This window comes from Ursus americanus, chromosome 32 (genome assembly GCF_024610735.1).
Source record: "Ursus americanus isolate L20-20 chromosome 32, mUrsAme1.1.p, whole genome shotgun sequence".
NCBI lineage: Eukaryota > Metazoa > Chordata > Mammalia > Carnivora > Ursidae > Ursus > Ursus americanus.
In genome coordinates, this window is record NC_142158.1 from 5,393,448 (window position 1) to 5,411,602 (window position 18,155).

At 34.9% G+C, this 18,155-nt stretch overlaps 1 protein-coding gene across 7 annotated transcripts in view; it reads right to left on the reverse strand.

Annotated features, from left to right (window-relative positions):
* EXOC2 (exocyst complex component 2) overlaps window positions 1–18,155 on the reverse strand; it is a 252,177-nt gene that overhangs the window by 160,956 nt on the left and 73,066 nt on the right. For 6 of the 7 annotated variants that reach the window (XM_087858228.1, XM_087858230.1, XM_045800593.2 and 3 more), the window contains 3 exons: window positions 14,894–15,007; window positions 12,766–12,890; window positions 3,333–3,413 (listed from right to left, as the gene is read on the reverse strand). In XM_087858228.1, the coding sequence (XP_087714354.1) occupies window positions 3,333–3,413; window positions 12,766–12,890; window positions 14,894–15,007 (320 nt within the window). The remainder of the gene's footprint in view (window positions 1–3,332; window positions 3,414–12,765; window positions 12,891–14,893; window positions 15,008–18,155) is intronic. The other variant, XM_087858229.1, reaches the window with a different exon arrangement.

The window sequence follows — 18,155 nt, forward strand, 5'->3', positions numbered from 1 at the left end:
CAGATTTCTAGATATAAATCCCAGCTCTGTCACTTACTACTGTATGACTTTAGAGAACTCATTTAATCTTTCTGGGCTTCAGTTTTTTTGTCAATAAAATGGAAATAACAGGGGTGCTTGGGTGGCTCAGTCGGTTAAGCATCTGCCTCTTGATTTCAACTCGGGTCTTGATCTCAGGCTCGTGAGTTCAGGACCCTAATTAGGCTCTCCACTGGGTGTGGTGTCTACTTAAAAAAAAAATAGATACAACAGCATAAGCCTCATAGAGAAGTAAATACACAGAGAATGTTTAAAGCAATACCTGACCCTTAGTGAGCACTGCAAAAGTTTTAACTATTAACCACCACAGCTGCTACTATAAATACTTACATAACATGTCTATACCTGCACTGTCTAACATGTAGCTACCAGCCACATAGGGCTATTTCAATTTAAAGTTAAATTTATTAAAATTAGGGGCGCCTGGGTGGCACAGCGGTTAAGCATCTGCCTTCGGCTCAGGGCGTGATCCCGGCGTTATGGGATCGAGCCCCACATCAGGCTCTTCTGCTATGAGCCTGCTTCTTTCTCTCCCACTCCCCCTGCTTGTGTTCCCTCTCTCTCTGGCTGTCTCTATCTCTGTCGAATAAATAAATAAAATCTTTAAAAAAAAATAAAGTTAAATTTATTAAAATTAAATAAAAATTAAAAAATCAATTCCTCAGTAATATAGCTACATTTTAAGTGCTCAATAACTATAATCACATAAGTTCTATTGGAGAGCGCTATTCTATTCTCTTGGAATAAGTTAAGGACATAGGGCTGGATATGTAAATTTGATATAAATTAATAGTCATCCCTTTATCCCTGGCTTGAAATCAAGAGGGAATTATTAGGTTCAAAGCCAAATATAAAAAACACATGTCAAGGAAAATGAAAAAATTTCAATTTGAAAGGCGTCAATATTGATATATTCTGAATGGACTAAGTTTCTTATAGTTAACATTACCCTTTAGAAACTTAAAGTGAAAAAGGTTGCCCTTTTGAATTTTGAAAACTTTCATTTAAAATAACTGAGGAAAAACACATAAATTGGCATATAATTATACATATGATTAAAGCATTAATAATAATCTCAGCAAACTAAACTATATTCATACTCATCTATTCTTTCCTTCCTTTCCAAAAGAAAAGAAATTAAATTTTCCATAGTACTTCTATAATTTTTTTTGAGAGAGAAAGCACGTGCATGAGCTGGAGGGAGAGGGGCAGAGGGAGAAGAGAGAATCTTAAGGAGGCTCCACGTCAGGTGGGGCTCAATCTCAAGACCCTGAGATCATGACCTGAGCTGAAACCAAGAGTCCGACACTTAACCAATTGAGCCACCAGGTGCCCCTCTATAATTTTTTTCCCCCTGATTCTCCAGCTTCCGAACTATGATACAACCACCTGGACAAAGGACATGTGTACAGGGCAGGGGCTGTATGTCTTACATCTTTGTATCTCACACTGAACCAAACATGGTACTTTTACAAAACCAGTCTTAAAGAAATGTTTGTCATGTTGACCTGAATTAGCAAAACCTTATCCTAAGATAGCAAGCGTCAACATCAAGTTCATAAAAAATGTTTCCAGAAAAAAGAAAGAGTTATAAAAAGGAATACACTTTAAGAAAAATTTTTACAGCAGAAAGTCCTGAAGGAGAGTCTCATAAAGAAATGACTAGTTAAGCCCAACTTTATCAAAGAAGAGTAAACCTCAATAAAGTTAAAATGACACATTTCTAGATAAAGCTTGTGGTTATAAAGGAATAAAGGTAAAATAATTTCCCTTACAAATTTTATACCACAAGTTCCAAGGGAAGGTTTCCTAAAGTACTCTTTAAAAGAAAAAAATTATGTTAACATACTATGCTAAACCTAACACATGAAACAGATCTTAATTTTTTCCAAACCTTAATAAGTATCTATTTTCTCTTACTGATACAACAATATAATTACAATATCAGCTTGTTCTTATAAATCACTGTTTTAAAGTCACTGAAATAATATCATTTTTATTTTTACAGATATCATGGTTTGATGACAAGTTCTCCAGTGAAAATAGCATCCCTGAGTAGAAATTCCTTTCCAAGACCTTAAAATGTCTGACTATACTAATACAGAAATAGCTTTAGTAAATGTTTATTTGAGTTGAATTCAGAATATATTAATTTCAGCTACACTGGTGACTTGGTTCTCAGACAAAAACAAGGCAAAATCTCAAGGCAAAACAACAACAACAACAACAACCCACCACCACCACCACCAGATGGAAAATTAAAGTGCTGCTAAACTCATAAATTTAGGATGAAATCAAAGTACTCAAATTCTACCAAGGAAAGCCACATCAAATTAAAGCTTTTTTCCAGAAAATATTTTATCAGGGATCCTGGGAGTTTAAAAACATTTACCAAAAAAAATTTCAGAAAGTTATCACAGGAATAAATTAAGCCAGAAGTCCAAAACTAACTCAATATCACAGTCCTGCATTCACAGAATCACTAAAGATCTGATGTGAGGGTTCTTAAATGTTTTAGCTATTCTTAACCCTATTTTATGGGGAAACCATTTGCTATACTTATATTTAAAAACAAGGAAATTCCCCTGGGCACTACTGCTCTTTGTCAAATGTTTACTATATGAGTGAAAGAGGATAATGTACTTTTAAGCTGCTAATATTATAATAGGAATTGATTCATCTGATAAGTTTCTTCCACATTATTAGGATCAGTAGCTGGGAACTAGAATGTCAGGGGGGAAAAAAGATATAAGGGAAGTGGGTGGGACCCAAAACTTTGTATATGTCAGGTTTTGTTGGCATACAATTTTTACAAAATGTCTCTTAAATATGAAGCTGCCTTAAATTCACTTTGGAAAAAGGCATGGTATAGATAAATCAATGACATGTAAGTGTCTGTCATTCTAGGAGCTGATATTATTTGCTGTAACACTGTTAGATACATGAAGATGTGTTTCAGGGATCTGGTCAATGGCAATCCTGCCTATTGCTTCAGCACTTTCCTCTCTTTGATAATGTTATTTATATACTGGTCTCTTTTATGGTAGCAAGTTTCACTCTTTAGAAGCATATGGCTTATTTTCAAATTATGATTTCTTATAAATAAAATGCAAACAAAACAGAACATTCATTTTCAATGTTTTTACTCTCCTTTATATTTATTAAATCATTACTATTTAGAAATAAATATTAAAATGCAACTCACTGCCTGTTCTGTGAAACCAGGTCCAAGAACTATATTAAAGCTTGTTATAAAGTCCATAAATAGTTTTGGGTAGTAGGACAAAACTTACTGTTCAGAACATTCTCCAGTTTTTGCGTCATGGATCCTTCTACTTTTTCCGTTCCATCCGCTTCTAGTTTTTGATGGATAGCTAGAAAAAACATCTAGTTAAAGTGTGTGCTATTTTAGTGGGTGGGAAGACATTACATCAAAATGACATTTTTAAACAACTTTAAAAAATGGTCATATTATTTTCACTGCTGGAAAGAAGCACAAACATGCAAAAACTCTGCAAAGTAACCAGCAGACACCAGTTTACGTTACTCATAGTTTAATACTATTAAAATAGTAAAATAATACATATACTCAGTCATCTGATCATCAAGGTTGAGTGGTAAAAACGGTTAAAATAAAAAAGAAAAGTGAGATTTAAGTAACTAATATCTTTGATATTTGGCCATAGGAAAGTCATTTTTATTTCTCAGTTTCACCATCTACAAAATAGAAATACTAGTATTTGAAGCATATCAACCTCAAAATATTTCATTTCAGCCTTGGACAAACCATGGCAAAATACACATTATTCATGTTCTCTTCATTTCTATTATTTCCTTGGAATTTCTCAAGTAACATCCACCAATATATCAATTTGTGGATATACAAATTATACTATGTTTGCATGGTTCTGATAAACGTTATTTAAAAAATCACTTAAAATTTATATTTAAAAAAATGTTTTACCTGTATTTTAAAAACCTAGGGTAGGTTTTAAGCAGAGCAAATCGAGGCTTACCTAGGTGAAGCACTAAGAAATTTTTCAAAATGAAATCACCAAATATAATTTCAAATTCAAAATTCTGACATAATAAAAATAATAAAACTAGCAAAGCAAACATTAGTTGAGCCACGACCATAAATTAAGGACAATGATAAATTTCTAATGCATCTTGCTCATCTGGTAAGAAGTCAATGATATATGTTCTAATATCATTTCTATTTCACAGAGGAGAAATCCATTGCTCAGGGAAATTAAATAAGTTCACCAACGTCACAAAGCCAAATCCCAAATTTGAACTCACACTGTCTGATCCCAGAACAAAAAACTTCACCCCATATTGCCTGTATTGCATAGGCAAGCAACTTAACCTGGCTAAGCCTGTTTTCACACCTGTAGAATGAAAATAATAGACTTATTATGTTAGTTGAGAACTACATTCAGCTGCAAATAAATGAAACCTCTCTCCAAAATAATAGCTGCTAAACACCCAGGATTTTATTCTTTCACATAACTTCCTTTAGCAAAATTTCAAATATAAGATGTGTAACTCCATGGGCTTCACAGCCAGTACAATGAAATTAACATCACTGTGATAGTAGCTATTCTCCAACATGCAAAGAGAATGTCAAACTCTTCTTAAAAGGATTTTACAGGTTCTGCATCAACCCATCAGTTATGAGTGGTAGATTTATTGTGGGGGGGGGGAGCAGGGTGTGGTCTGCTTAGGCCAAAAAAAAAAAAGTTTCGTTTTAATCAATCACTGTTTGATTTGTTTCCTTTGACTCACTGATTAGACAATTCTGGGTAAAATTCAGTGCTCAAATGCACTGTAAAAATATTCTCAATGCATAATAACATCTACTTTTCTGCTTCTTTTAATTACTTTCTAATTTTGGTCCTGTCCTTTTTTAATACCTTTTTTTAGAGCAATTTCAAATTTTGTTTGAAATTTATAAACAGACTGCTTCTCTATTAAAGAAACACTTTTAAAGAAAGAAAAAGAAATACATCTGGGGGAAAAAAATCAGCCAGTATATTCTTAATTGTCTTGGTTGATTCACGAGTGAAAAGAAAGTTCTTTATTTAATGTTTCAAATTTGGATTATGTGGTGACAGTGACATAAAATGTTTCCACATATCAAAACCTAAACTTAACTTGAACTTATTAAGTTAAATGGAAAATAACTTCCCTATCTTTAAAGAAAGGAGATAAAAATGCCAAAAATATAAAAAAGCTAAACTAAAAACACTGCTCACACTATTAATACATTTAAAGGCTGGTGTAATTTTCTGACAATCTTATTGCAAAAGAACACATGGCACACATTTCATTTTATTAAGGGGGCATTGCATAAGGTTCTTCCATGGCAGTAAGACATTGCATCTTATAGCAGCCCTGCTTCAAATGGTGCTTTCTACGTCAAAACCATTAAAGGAAATCATGCGGCCACATTTCTGTTGCTGACAAAACCCATCACTGATCAGCAGCAGGTCAAAACGAGGTAAGCCTGGCTCCCCTCAGCTCAGTTTACAGCCGTTTTTTGCTGACAAAGCAGCTTCCTGCCGCCCATCTCCACCACAGCAGAGCCACTGTCAAGCTGTCAGCCAAGCATGAGGACCGAGAGACACTGGGATCTGATAAAGGCAATCCTATTTTCCAGAAAATTAAACCAAATAACCCAATGTCTGGTTCACTTGACCTTTTATTTTCTCTAAAAACATTTTTAAATAGTATAACTCAATAAGCAACTTGGTCCATGATCACAGGTTTGTTATTGTTTCTAATCTATTAAAACTTAAATATGTGAAGCAGTTGAACACCATAAAATTGTATTTGGGAAACAAAAAAAGTATGTATATAAAAGTTCTAGTCAAAGAAAAATCAAAGTTATAGAAAGACTGCCTAGTGATTCACTGAAATTGTTTTATTTAACTCTTATTAAAGGTGGACATCAAATTTGCAGATTTCAATTAAAAATTCAAAGTATCTGTCTATGCATTTATACAATGCCATTATTAAATGAGGCACTGAGAAATGCCGTGTGTTTACAGGCAATGTCTATAAGGATTTATGTCAGGTACACTGTGATCCACATACTCTAACCACTATATATTACTACTAGCCTATGAGACAGGAATATTCAAACTAGGCCAGAGACTAGCAAACTGTGTCTATAAAGAACCACATAGTAAATATTTTAGGCTTTGGGGGCCACCTAGGGCCTCTATCACATATTCTACTTCTCTCTCTTTTTTTCCCAAACAAATCTTGAAAAACACAGCCATCTTTAGCTCCTGGCCTGTAAAAAGATGGGCCATGGCCAAATTTGGCCCACATGCCAACCTCTGAGGATAATACTTACTAAAATAGAAGACTAAGAAGAGTTAGAATGAGGTGTCTTAAAAATTTTAATTTGTAGAAATCTTTTCAAACATTTAGTTCCTACTTCTTATTCTACCAAATTTTTATGAGAGTGACAAAATTTTATAAATTACATTAAAATAGGTTGGGTAATCTATGAATCCTTCTTTTCCTCAGTTATATGGAAAAAAAATAAATAATAAAATAAAACTATTACATAGAAGTTTAGCTAAAAGGTGTAAAGGATTCTCACTTAGAGAACTGGATCCTTGATAAACATACCTGCCTATAACCTTTATATACCAATAGACACTTACAACAGAATGTGCCAAAAAATCAGTTATGGCTTACACTGCCTCAAGTAGCAGCAATAAAAGTAACATGAGAGGAAAGGTCAATTGTGTATTGAGCAACACGTGTTATTTACTCTGCTTTGGCCTCTTTGCTCAGGTATTCTTTAGTATAACATAAATAAAAGTAATTCATACAGTTTTGGTCCATAATTGTTCTTAAAGGATCAAGTAATAATGCTGGAATTGGCAATAAAACAAACAAGGGATTGGACAGGTGACAAGCTCGGGGAGCAGTCTGGGAAACAGTCACCAAAACAAAGGAGATGATCAGAAGGCACTGAGGAACTGAAGAAGGCCTTTAATGATATGAAAAGCTCCACAAACATGACTGTGGCCTGCAAAAACTCATGTGAACAGTAACTGGTAAGAAACTAGGCTCGTCAAAACTTCAAGGAATGAAGAGAATGGCAGAGTGGCTGCCATGGAAAAGTAACACCAATTGCTGGGAATATTTTTGCAGGATATAGTAAAGTAAAAGCTACAATAAACACACTGAGGTTAACACTAGCAGATAAGTTATACCAGACATACCTGTCAAGTTCTAATTAAAATATTTATGGATATACACAGGAAAAAGCAAACTGACAGCAGCATAAAAACTTAAAGATACATAAAAGCTATACTGTCTACCTGAGCAGGATGGTTGGAAAAACACCCTTGGATGCATATGAAACAGTCCACTCAATCAAAGAGAACACAGATGATATCAGGAAGACCAGCGAAAGGTGTTTATTTATACTCTGTCATCTCTATTGAGCCTAGTTCAGATAAGAAACATCTAATTTTTCATAACTATCTTCAGGACTGTAACTCTGCTCCCCCATTTTTCTTACCTCTAACAACTCCTTTCCCTTTACAACCATTTAGAGACCACATTTCCCAATACCCAGTATAGCAGGAAACAGAAGGAAACTAGTTGAGGCATACGACTGGGCAACTTAGCAGTGTAAACTGAAAAACAGAAAAAGTTCTGGGTACCACACAGGAGAGCAGAAAGAAAGGAGTAATATTTTTATACAGAGTTATCCAGAAACAAACCATAAATGGTATCTGACATAACAAAGGAAGTGTTAAAAACTGAAGATATGAGTCTACAGATTCTAAAAGCTTATCAAGCATTGGGAAAAATAAAGATAAGACTTATATTCTAATATATCCTGAAAAAGTGTGTTCTTTTTAAAATTCAAATCAAAACAAATATATCTTTTAACCATTTAGGGAGACAGAAAAACAATCAATTCCTCCATAAGTAATAAAGAATTACATTGGCTCAGGATTTCTCTCTATAACAGTAAAGGACACTGGGATCAATTCAGAAAACAATTCTCTTATAGCCAAGAGGTAGTTCATGTATGAAAGCAAGAGACATTTCCAGACATGCAAGAATTCAAAAGCTCTAGCACAAAACATATATCCACTGTTGAAAACAAAAAATTCATATATAGAAAAGACAAAATATAAAATGACTGGCAATAAAAATTAAAGCCAATTAAGTTTATATGAGTATATGGTAAATTTTAATTAACTATGGTAAATATGCTATAAAATTAAATGCAAAAGACAAAAATAAACCTAAAAACGTAATAATAAAATGAAAAAGAAAAGGTAAAATGAAAAGGTAAAATAAAAAGCTAGCTAACGTTAGGTTAAATTAAGATCAGGAAAAAGGAAAGAGCATAAGAAATAAAGATGTCCTAGACCGTTGTCATACACAACAGGAGTCGAAAGACAACCTATGATAGAATTTAAAAACATTTCTTCCAAATCTGGAAGATTTGCAACCAACATGGTCTATATGGTACAAAGAGAAAAATGAAAACCAAAAAATATGATACAGCAATAAAACAAAAGGATAAAAATGTCAGTTATGATAAATGTACATAGCTTAAATTCTTCTATTAAAAGGCAAAGACTCTCAAAAAGGCATGAAAACATAAAAATCCTACCACATGTTGCTTAGAAGAAAGACGCCAAAATCAAATTTCTAAAGGTTAAAAATAATATGACGTATATTAGGCAAATGCATACAAAAGGAAGGGTATGAAATATTAATGTTATCAGGTAGTAAAGAATTTAATCTTGCCCCAAAAGAGGTCTGCCCTTTACCCTCAGCTCCTGAGAGTTTACCTCTAAGCTCTTTGAATTCTTACTTGATCAAAGTGTCTTTGTTTATTTGGGGGCACCGGGCCAAACCAGATAGTCTAACAATGTGGTTTATGGGGAGGACTCTGGGTCACTCAGCATTAGCTCAACCTCCAAAGGTACTAGAAATGGAGGTCAGCCATTGGAACAGTCAATTATGTCTACGTGACAGAGCTCCAGTAAAAACTATGAACACCAAGGTTTGGAAGAGATTCCCTGGATGGCAATACTCCACGTACACTGTCTCACATCACACCAGGAAAATCAATGCCATCCATGACCCAACCACGAGAGGGCAACTTTCACTCCATGCACAGAGCTTTCCTGGATTGTGCCCTTTTCCTTTGGCTGATTCTAATCTATATCTTTTCACTATAGTGAACCATCACTGTGAGAAAAACAGCCTTCAGTGAGTTCTGTGAGTCATTGTAGCAAATTATCAAACTTGTAGGTGGTCTCGAGAATTGCTCCTAATTTCACAGCTATCATTATTACATTGTAATACTATAATAATTTTAAGAGAATTCAAGCCACCAAAAGTTACAAAGGAAACATGTTTTACCTACAAATAAAAACTGGCAGAATCAAAATTAAAGTGGGAGATTTCTCTGACATGTTTATTATAAATAACCTAGGTTTAAATAATCAGGCATTGATAATATATCAAACAGTGTGCCCTGATGAGAACATGTCCTCCCTTCCCATTTTTATCTTGGCACAGTGACAGAAGATTGACATTTATTAAGAAACACAATTTCTTTTCATAATGTTACACTAGACACTAACTTTAAAAAACAAATCCACTACGAACTACTAAACCTAAGAGGAAAATTAAATATTCAAATATTAAAAACACAAGAAAGGGTATCCCTAAAGAATTAATGTAAATAAAGGAAGTAGAACACAAATTGAACTGATAATGAGAGGGGCCTATAACATAGATTTTAAATGATTTTAAAATTATAACACAATGCTAAAAATGGAAATCTTGAGGAAACAGAATTTCAGGGGAAAACCAAATCAAAATAAACAGGACACAGAGAGTAGAAATTTCAGAAGTTTAAAACATGTATTTTCAAAAAATATATACACACATACACGTGCAACTACCAGTATCCATCCCACTGGAACCCACTTATCCACCATAGTGTCTCTAAAGGAGGAACACACAGACACTAACGGCCTCCTGATATAATATAACAGAAAGGACACACTACCATGTATGATCAAAAATGTTGAAAAGCAAATCTAACCTAATGTCCAAAGAGATAAGTCCAGGTAATACAATGAGAGTAAAATAAATTAAATGACACCGTGAGGAAGTAATCAGTCAAATTCAGAGTATGGGATATCCTATAGGACAAAGAGCTTCATCTCTTCAACAAATCAGTTGCATGGGAGGAAAAAAAAAAAAAAGCCAAGGCAGCAAAGGTAAGTGGATTGTTCTAGTTTAAAAGAGGCTTAAGAGACTTAAAAAAAAAAAAAAGAAAGAAAAAAAGAAAGGCCTGGACCTAATCTGAATCTTGATTTGGACAAACCAACAACTAAGAAAGTAGGAGGGTAACTGGGGGAAATTTGAATATGGAACGGGAATTAGATCATATTGAAGAATTACTGAAACTTTTTTGGTTGTGATAATGGCATTCTGGTGATGTAGGTCAAGGTCCTTATTTGGGGGAATCATACTTTAGTACGTAGGAGGGAAATGTCATGCTGCTTTAGACTCACTGCTTGAGATAAGTAACACACAAACCAACCATTCTCCAAAAGCATTAATGAAGCAAGTATGAAAAGATATTAGTAACTTATTCTAGCTGACAGTTATATAGGCATGACTGTACTATTCTACTTTTAACATGTTTGAAATTTTTTCATAACAGAAAAGTAAAACAAATTACCTGAGCAAATAATTTATTAGTTCTTTCAACAAATTAGCTTTTTCAGATTTCCAACCTGTAATTCCTAACCTACATAACCCATCACACAGTACCTACATATATATACACACATACAGATCCATGTGCTTCTATGGAACGTGAACACCAAAACCCGACCAAAAAAGCATTTTAAAAAAACTATAGATCAATTTTGCTTAAGACAATAGGCAGAAAAATCTCTGAGGAACTACTAATAAATCAAATGCTATAGTATATTAAAATAATTGCCCAGAGGAGCACTCTAAAGAATAAAGGAGGTTTCTAGCATACACAACTGTATACACACTATAACTCCAATTTTGAAATATGTACTCATATAAGCTAACAAAAAGACAAAAAGGAAATACATCAAAATGTTAATGTCATTAACTCTACAACGGGATTACAAGTAGTCTCGGCTTATTATTTATTTACTATTTTTTGTAATATACATTTCATTTACATCAAATGAGATGTGTGTCTAAACTTTTTAAATTTATTATTAAAATCACTTTCTATATGCCATAGAGTCACCTGCTCATGTAATTAAGCAGCTGGTCAGAATGATCTCTGTTAAACATTAAGTTACCAATATACTTCTAGGACAAATGTGATAGTTAAATGAGAATATATAAATTTAATGCACCAAATAAAACTTCTTGAAATCTGCCAAGATTGAAGCCATTTATAAAACTAAAACCATAAATAAATATGCATGTGCATACAAATACATATGTTAAAAAAAGAACGGAGAAAAAAGGCAAACATACATTTCTGTTAAGTGAAATAATTTTAATTACAGTTAACTTCTGAGAAATGCTAATCACATATGGCCAATTATCATTTGCATAGCTACTAGGGAATTAATAACTTAATTCTACTTGATAATGCTAACCTCTTTTCATATATGCTCAGGTTTCTATTAACACTGATAACTTAGGACACCAATAAGCACAAAAAAGAAAGAAAAGCATCCCTTCAAAAAATATAGAGCACATAGTGTTTATCAAAGAAAATTACCTAATTTTTTTGTTCCCTCCTAGACATTCACATTTTACTCCTTCAAAAACTTAACTTCTACTGGCAAGAAAAAGCTCTATCAGGTGCACATTGAACTTGACAGAAGTCAACCATGCTTGTTTGCCCCAGGAGGAGAGGGGTTTTAAAAAAACAATAAAAGGATGTCTATACTTTGAGGATACAAATTAATTAAAAAAATAATAATAAGTCTTATTGAAGTGAAGAAAGTGTGGCCTCTTAGTCTATACTTAAAGTTACAGGTACTTACATATAGGTACTTGGTTATAGGTATCTCTGTTTTTAAAAAGAATCAGGCTTTTACTAATATATTTTACTTTTTACTAAACATTAATTTAATTTCTATTAATTAAAGGTGATTTTAGGGGGATAAAAAAAAATACCCAACATCTTTCCCTGAAATGTCTAAAGCTACGCTATATCTATTTAATATAATTTCTTTCCCATATAAAGATGACAACATGGATGGTGGACATTTAACTACTGTATATGAGGCCCATGGATAATACCTAAAAAGAATGACACATTATCATCAGTCCTTTCCAAACCGAACACATATACAGAACTAGTCACATGTGTAAGATACTGATGGCTATAAAAGGATTTTTAAAATTCTAGATTATTACCTATTGGGATTTAGTTTCTTATCAGCCCTGGAGATTGGGCATCATGGAGAGGCATAGTCTCCTATTTCACATATGTACAGTGGGTCAACAAAAGCTTCAGAGACAAATATTTAAAGTACCAAGCCTTCAAAGAGATTCCAGCCTGGTCTGCAACAAATATTTATGGCACATTTTAGATCTCTACTTGTATAAATACAGACTGAATGTCACACCCTGTAAACACTCTGCAAGCGCAGTGTCAGGTTTCCGCTGGGAAGCCTCAGCAGATGGCTGTGAGGGTCACCTTACCTGAGAGGGCATCCTGGGCTTCAAAGAAAGTACTAAGACCTCCTTTCACATACGCCAGGCTGCCTTCACTTTTCTTGTTAGCCTGTCTCTTCAGGTTGGTAACTGCCATTTTGAGCTGTTCAAAACTGAAATGAAATTAAGAAACCAAAAGTTTGAGACTCCTAAAAAGCAAGAAAGAATTAAGATAATGCATTAAATGTAAAATACTGAAGCCTAAGTTAAGAAAGACACAGATTGATATAATATGTAACCAGATGAAAACAAAAGCTTTCGAATTCTTACCTACATCTAAACCTTTTATTTATTACGAATGAAAATTACAGCAACTATAGAACAGATTTGTAGTCTTCATACGATCATTCCAAATATGTCAGACCCCTAAGAAGTAAATATACATGTGGGTATTTCTATAAGCAATATATATCATATGTTGATATGCAAGGTAAGGAGTTCTGACTATCAACTCCCTGATGGGCAGACCTAGATCAATGCAGTGGTTATGAAGTTATGTAAGGCAGAACTTCTCTGGAAGTTCATTTCTGTATTCTGTATATAAATTAAGCATACCATTATTCACCACATCAATATCCAGTCCTCTGTCATAAACAGTGAAATTACAGAAAAACTTGGGGGTCAAGGGGCGCTTGGGTGTCTCAGTCAGTTAAGCGTCTGCCTTCGGCTCAGGTCATGATCCTGGAGTCCCGGGATTGAGCCCCAGGTCAGGCTCCCTGCTCAGCGGGGAGTCTACTTCTCCCTCTTCCTCTACCCCTCCCCTTGCTCCTGCTCTCTCTCACTCACTCTCTCTCAAATAAATAAAATCTTTTTTTAAAAAAAGAAACAACTTGGGGGTCAACTCACAATGTAAAGAATTAAAAAGACCAAAATACTTCATCTCTACATATCAAGCAGAGAAAAATAGGTAGGCTCTATATTTCAGAAGTTTTATTTCCAGCTAGGCTAAGAAAATCTGGCTATAAAACTTTGAATATATTCTTCAGTGCCACGATAGCCCTATACAGAAACTAGAGATCAATTCTGACTTACAGTAATAGAAAAAGCACATCCATAATGTAAAATTAGAAAATCTTCTGCAAGGAAAAGATTTGACATTTATTTTAAAAATTTATCAGGACTGGGGCACCTGGGTGGCTCAGTCACTTAAGTGTCCAACTCTTGATTTTGGCTCAGGTCAAGATCTCAGGGTTGTGAGACAGAACCCTGTCTTGGGCTCCACGCTCAGTGGGGAGTCTGCTTAAGATTCTCTCTCTCTTCCTCTCCCTCTGCCCCACCCCCACCCCCACACATGCGCGCACACACACACACACACACACAGACACACACACACACACACACGTGTGTGCCCGCGAGTTGTCTCTCTCTCTAAAAATAAATAAATAAATCTTAAAAATTTATCAGGATTTTCTCTCTCTTTCTCTTTCTCTCTTTATATATACCAACTCTTCTTCGTGTTTTCTAATGGTTTTCATTCTAACTGGTGAAGGAAAAATTTCTCCTAAGGTATATTTTAACAAGTTGACTTTTCAAGAATGTAAATTTTAAGCAATAAACCATTCACTTATTCAAACACTGTTACTAAACGTAATTGTTTAAATCAGTTTTGCAAAAAAGTTACAAACATGCTCTTGTAGAGTGTGTAGTAAAATGTAATTAGCAGACAAAAGGGAGCAGGATATATGACCTTGACTATTTTTTAGCTAATTTTAAGGCAAATTTATGCAAAATGACAAATCAATTCATCTTCCTTTGTTCTAGGGAAGGAAGTATGTTGCTAATTTACACCAGGACTTGAAAGTTCTATTATTTGGAAAGAGAGAGGTCATGTTTAGACACATCAGTTCAGGTACCAAGCTGAGACTCCACAAAGTTTTAATGTGTTGTACAAATATGAATCCTATAGAAACAATAAGATAGCAGGAAATAAGAATCTGCTAACTGAGAATACCATTTCATAAATAAGGGAAAGGACACTCTGAGATATTCATGATCTCGCCCAAAGTCAAAGGACTCCTAGGTGGCAGAGACAGACCTAAACCCCACATTATTATATAATCCTGTGAAGTACATCCACATGGAACCAGGCACAGTCAGTAGTCCAACATCCACTGACCTGGTAGTTGAGTGGTTCTCTATCAGGTACCAAGCAGCTGAAAAATTCTCACTTGTAAAATCAGCACTCATTCCAGGAAACAGCATTTCTAAGTCCTTCTGGGGAAATTTACTTCTAAGGGAGAAAAAAGGTTTAAGATATACTTGAAGTGCTGTTACTACGATAATGCAGCGGACATCCGGGAGCACCTAGGATAAGCATGACTACAAACCATTACGATTATACATAATACATTCTGGGGTCTATGTTTACATGTGTAAACAAAATACATTTCCTACACCGCAGCTGAGTTATCATATAAACTTCGTATACATAAGAAATTAAAATACAGAAATTACATCAATATAGAGTTTAAAGTTTATGATATCTATCCAAATATGCAATCATTCTCTATTCGGTGGATAAAAATAAAAATTTGGATACATTGAAATTTAAGAACATTAGTTTGTTAAAATGGTTTTTGTTAAAGACTTATGTGAAAGTTGTTTTAAAAATACTAATGCCTACTGATAAAAATTAGAGCTAACTATAAAATACTCATATTTACATGTCTATATCTAGAATAATTTTAAGAAAAGCTTATAACAGGCAATACCTTACCAGCAGCTCACTTTCTTGCCTACATTTTTATGACCAACTTGTGGATCATTTCCTTTATTTATTTGTTCAAACAATAACTAACTACTACTACAGTTCAGGCTCCATGCTGGAAGTTAGACAGCTGTGTCTAACAGCAAAAGTAACATGGGCAAACCCTGTTACAGGCTTATGAGCTAGCAGCCCTCACCAAATCCCTATCTCTTCATCTGTGCAGGATGAAGTCCAAGTTCTATAGTCAAGTCTCTCCATGATTCGAACCTGCTTATCTCTCAGGACTCATTCCCGCTACTGTAATCCTTAACACTAAAACTTCAGCAACTTCAAAGGGATTATACTTTCCTGCACACATCATGTTAATTTTTACTTCATTCCTCTGATCTTGTTGTCTCCTCTGACTGAAATGTGCTCCCCAGTCCCATACATTGGATAAGTCAAACTCATGGGGTATGGACAAGACACAGCACTGTTTTATAGCCCAGTGTATTTGGGATAAGGTTGGGGGAGTGGGGATTATTACCACCCTGGAAGAAAATGTGGACAGGTCCAATGACTTCTACTCACTCTCATCTCAGAGAGAGTTGATGTCACATTACTACAAACACAGTCTCAATTCAGAAATTAAGCAGTGAGGTTGGTGGGAATGCAAACTGGAGCAGCCTCTCTAGTAAACAGTATGGAGGATCCTCAAAAAGTTAAAAACAGAATTACCTATGATGCGGAAACTACACTACTAGGTATCTACCCAAAGGATACGAAAATGCTGATAAGAAGGGGCACACACATCCCAATGTTTATAGCAGCATTATCAAGAGTAGCCAAACTATAGAGAGAGCCCAAATACCCATCTGCTGAGGAATGGATAAAGAAGATGTGGTATATATACACAATGGATTATTAATCATCAAAAAGAATGGAATCTTACCATTTGCAATGACATGGATGGAGCTAGAGAATGTTATGCTAAGCAAAATAAGTCCGAGAAAGACAAATGCCACATGATTTCACTTCTATGTGAAATTTAAGAAACAAAACAGATGAACATAGAGGAAGGGAAGGAAAAATAAAATAATATAAAAACAGAGAGGGAGGCAAACCATAAAAGACTCTTAACTATAGAGAACAAACTGAGGGTTGCTAGAGGGGAGCTGGGTGGGGGATGGGCTAAATGGGTGATGGGCACTAAGGAGGGCACTTGTGATCAACACTGGGTATTACATGTAAGTGATGAATTACTAAATTTTACTCCTGAAACCAATATTACACTATATGTTAACTAACTTGAATTTAAATTTTTAAAAAAATGAAGAAAAAGAAAAAAAAAGAAAGAAATATAACAATAAAAAAATAAAAATAAAAAAGAAACTAAGCAGTGTGGTCCAAGATCAATGCTCCATCTTTTCAAAAATACTCTCTGGACTCTAATGGAGCTCTTTGTCACCTTACATACAACTTAAAACTGCCTGGAGCCTGCTCTCTCCAGTGAGGTGCTCATCTGGTCCCAGGAAACACCCTTCCCAGGGCAGACACCTTTCCTGCCCATGTGCACCATTCGAGTGCTCTCAGGTGCCAGGGTCTCTGTTTCACAAATGCAAGGAACACTTTCACCCGGTGGCTCCATGGAAGCCACACTCACCAGTTAGGAGTGAAGAAGAGTACACACTCACCATACCTCTCCCTCACAGCCTAGCACAGCTTTCACCAAAGAATCTCACAAACCCTCTCCCTTTACTCCGGGCTCCCTTCATTGCTTCATACTCCCTAAAAGGGCAAGGGATGCAAACAACAAAAGCAGCTATAACTTCCTCTGTAAACCCTGCAGTTTAATCTAGAATCTAACATCTATTGTGTTAGCACCTCAGTCGAGATAGAGAGACCCTTATTTCCTATCGCTTACCTTTCTCACTATGATGTTTTCTTTTTTTTAATTAGGGTGAAAGAAAGCCCTGCTTAGCACTGCAGTAATAGACAAGGTAAAAATGAGACTTTAAGAGAGTCATGGACATCCAGCAGCATCACCTCAGTATTAGTAACTCAGAGACCAAGTCAATCGCACATCATTCCTCACTGGCTTCAAAAGTTAAAAGACTACAGTCTGAATATTCTTGGTGTGTGTGTGTCCCATAACCTTAATGGTCATTTTTACCAGACAGGATCTCTGAGAGGTAGCTGGAGAACTCTGCATTTTTAGAAGTTTATCTTGGTTTGGATTCTTCTTGCTGGTTTGATTTTACTTAGTAATAAAATCCTGTCACCTTTATATTCTCATTTTATTTATTTGGATATCATGCCTCCAAGTTAGAACTTTTGGGGAATATAATGACTGAGTGGAAAGGCCTGAGCCCTTGCTAAGTAACTAGACACATTTCCTTCTGATATGCATAGGCCATACCCCATAGTTCTACCTTAATTGATGGGCAATGTCTGTCTAGAATGCTATGTCAAGGATCATGTGTCTAAGCTGGAAAGAACAGCAAGATGAATTAGTGGGAGTCTGTCAGTGGTGTGAGGGGAAAGTGCATGGAGAAATACCTACCACTTTTTTGTCAACTTTACATATATTCGATACTTAAACTGGGATTCTATGTGGTCCTAACACTTCGCTTGTTCAGAAAGTTAAATTATCTTAACAAAATCAAAAAGCACTACAGAATCATCTGATATC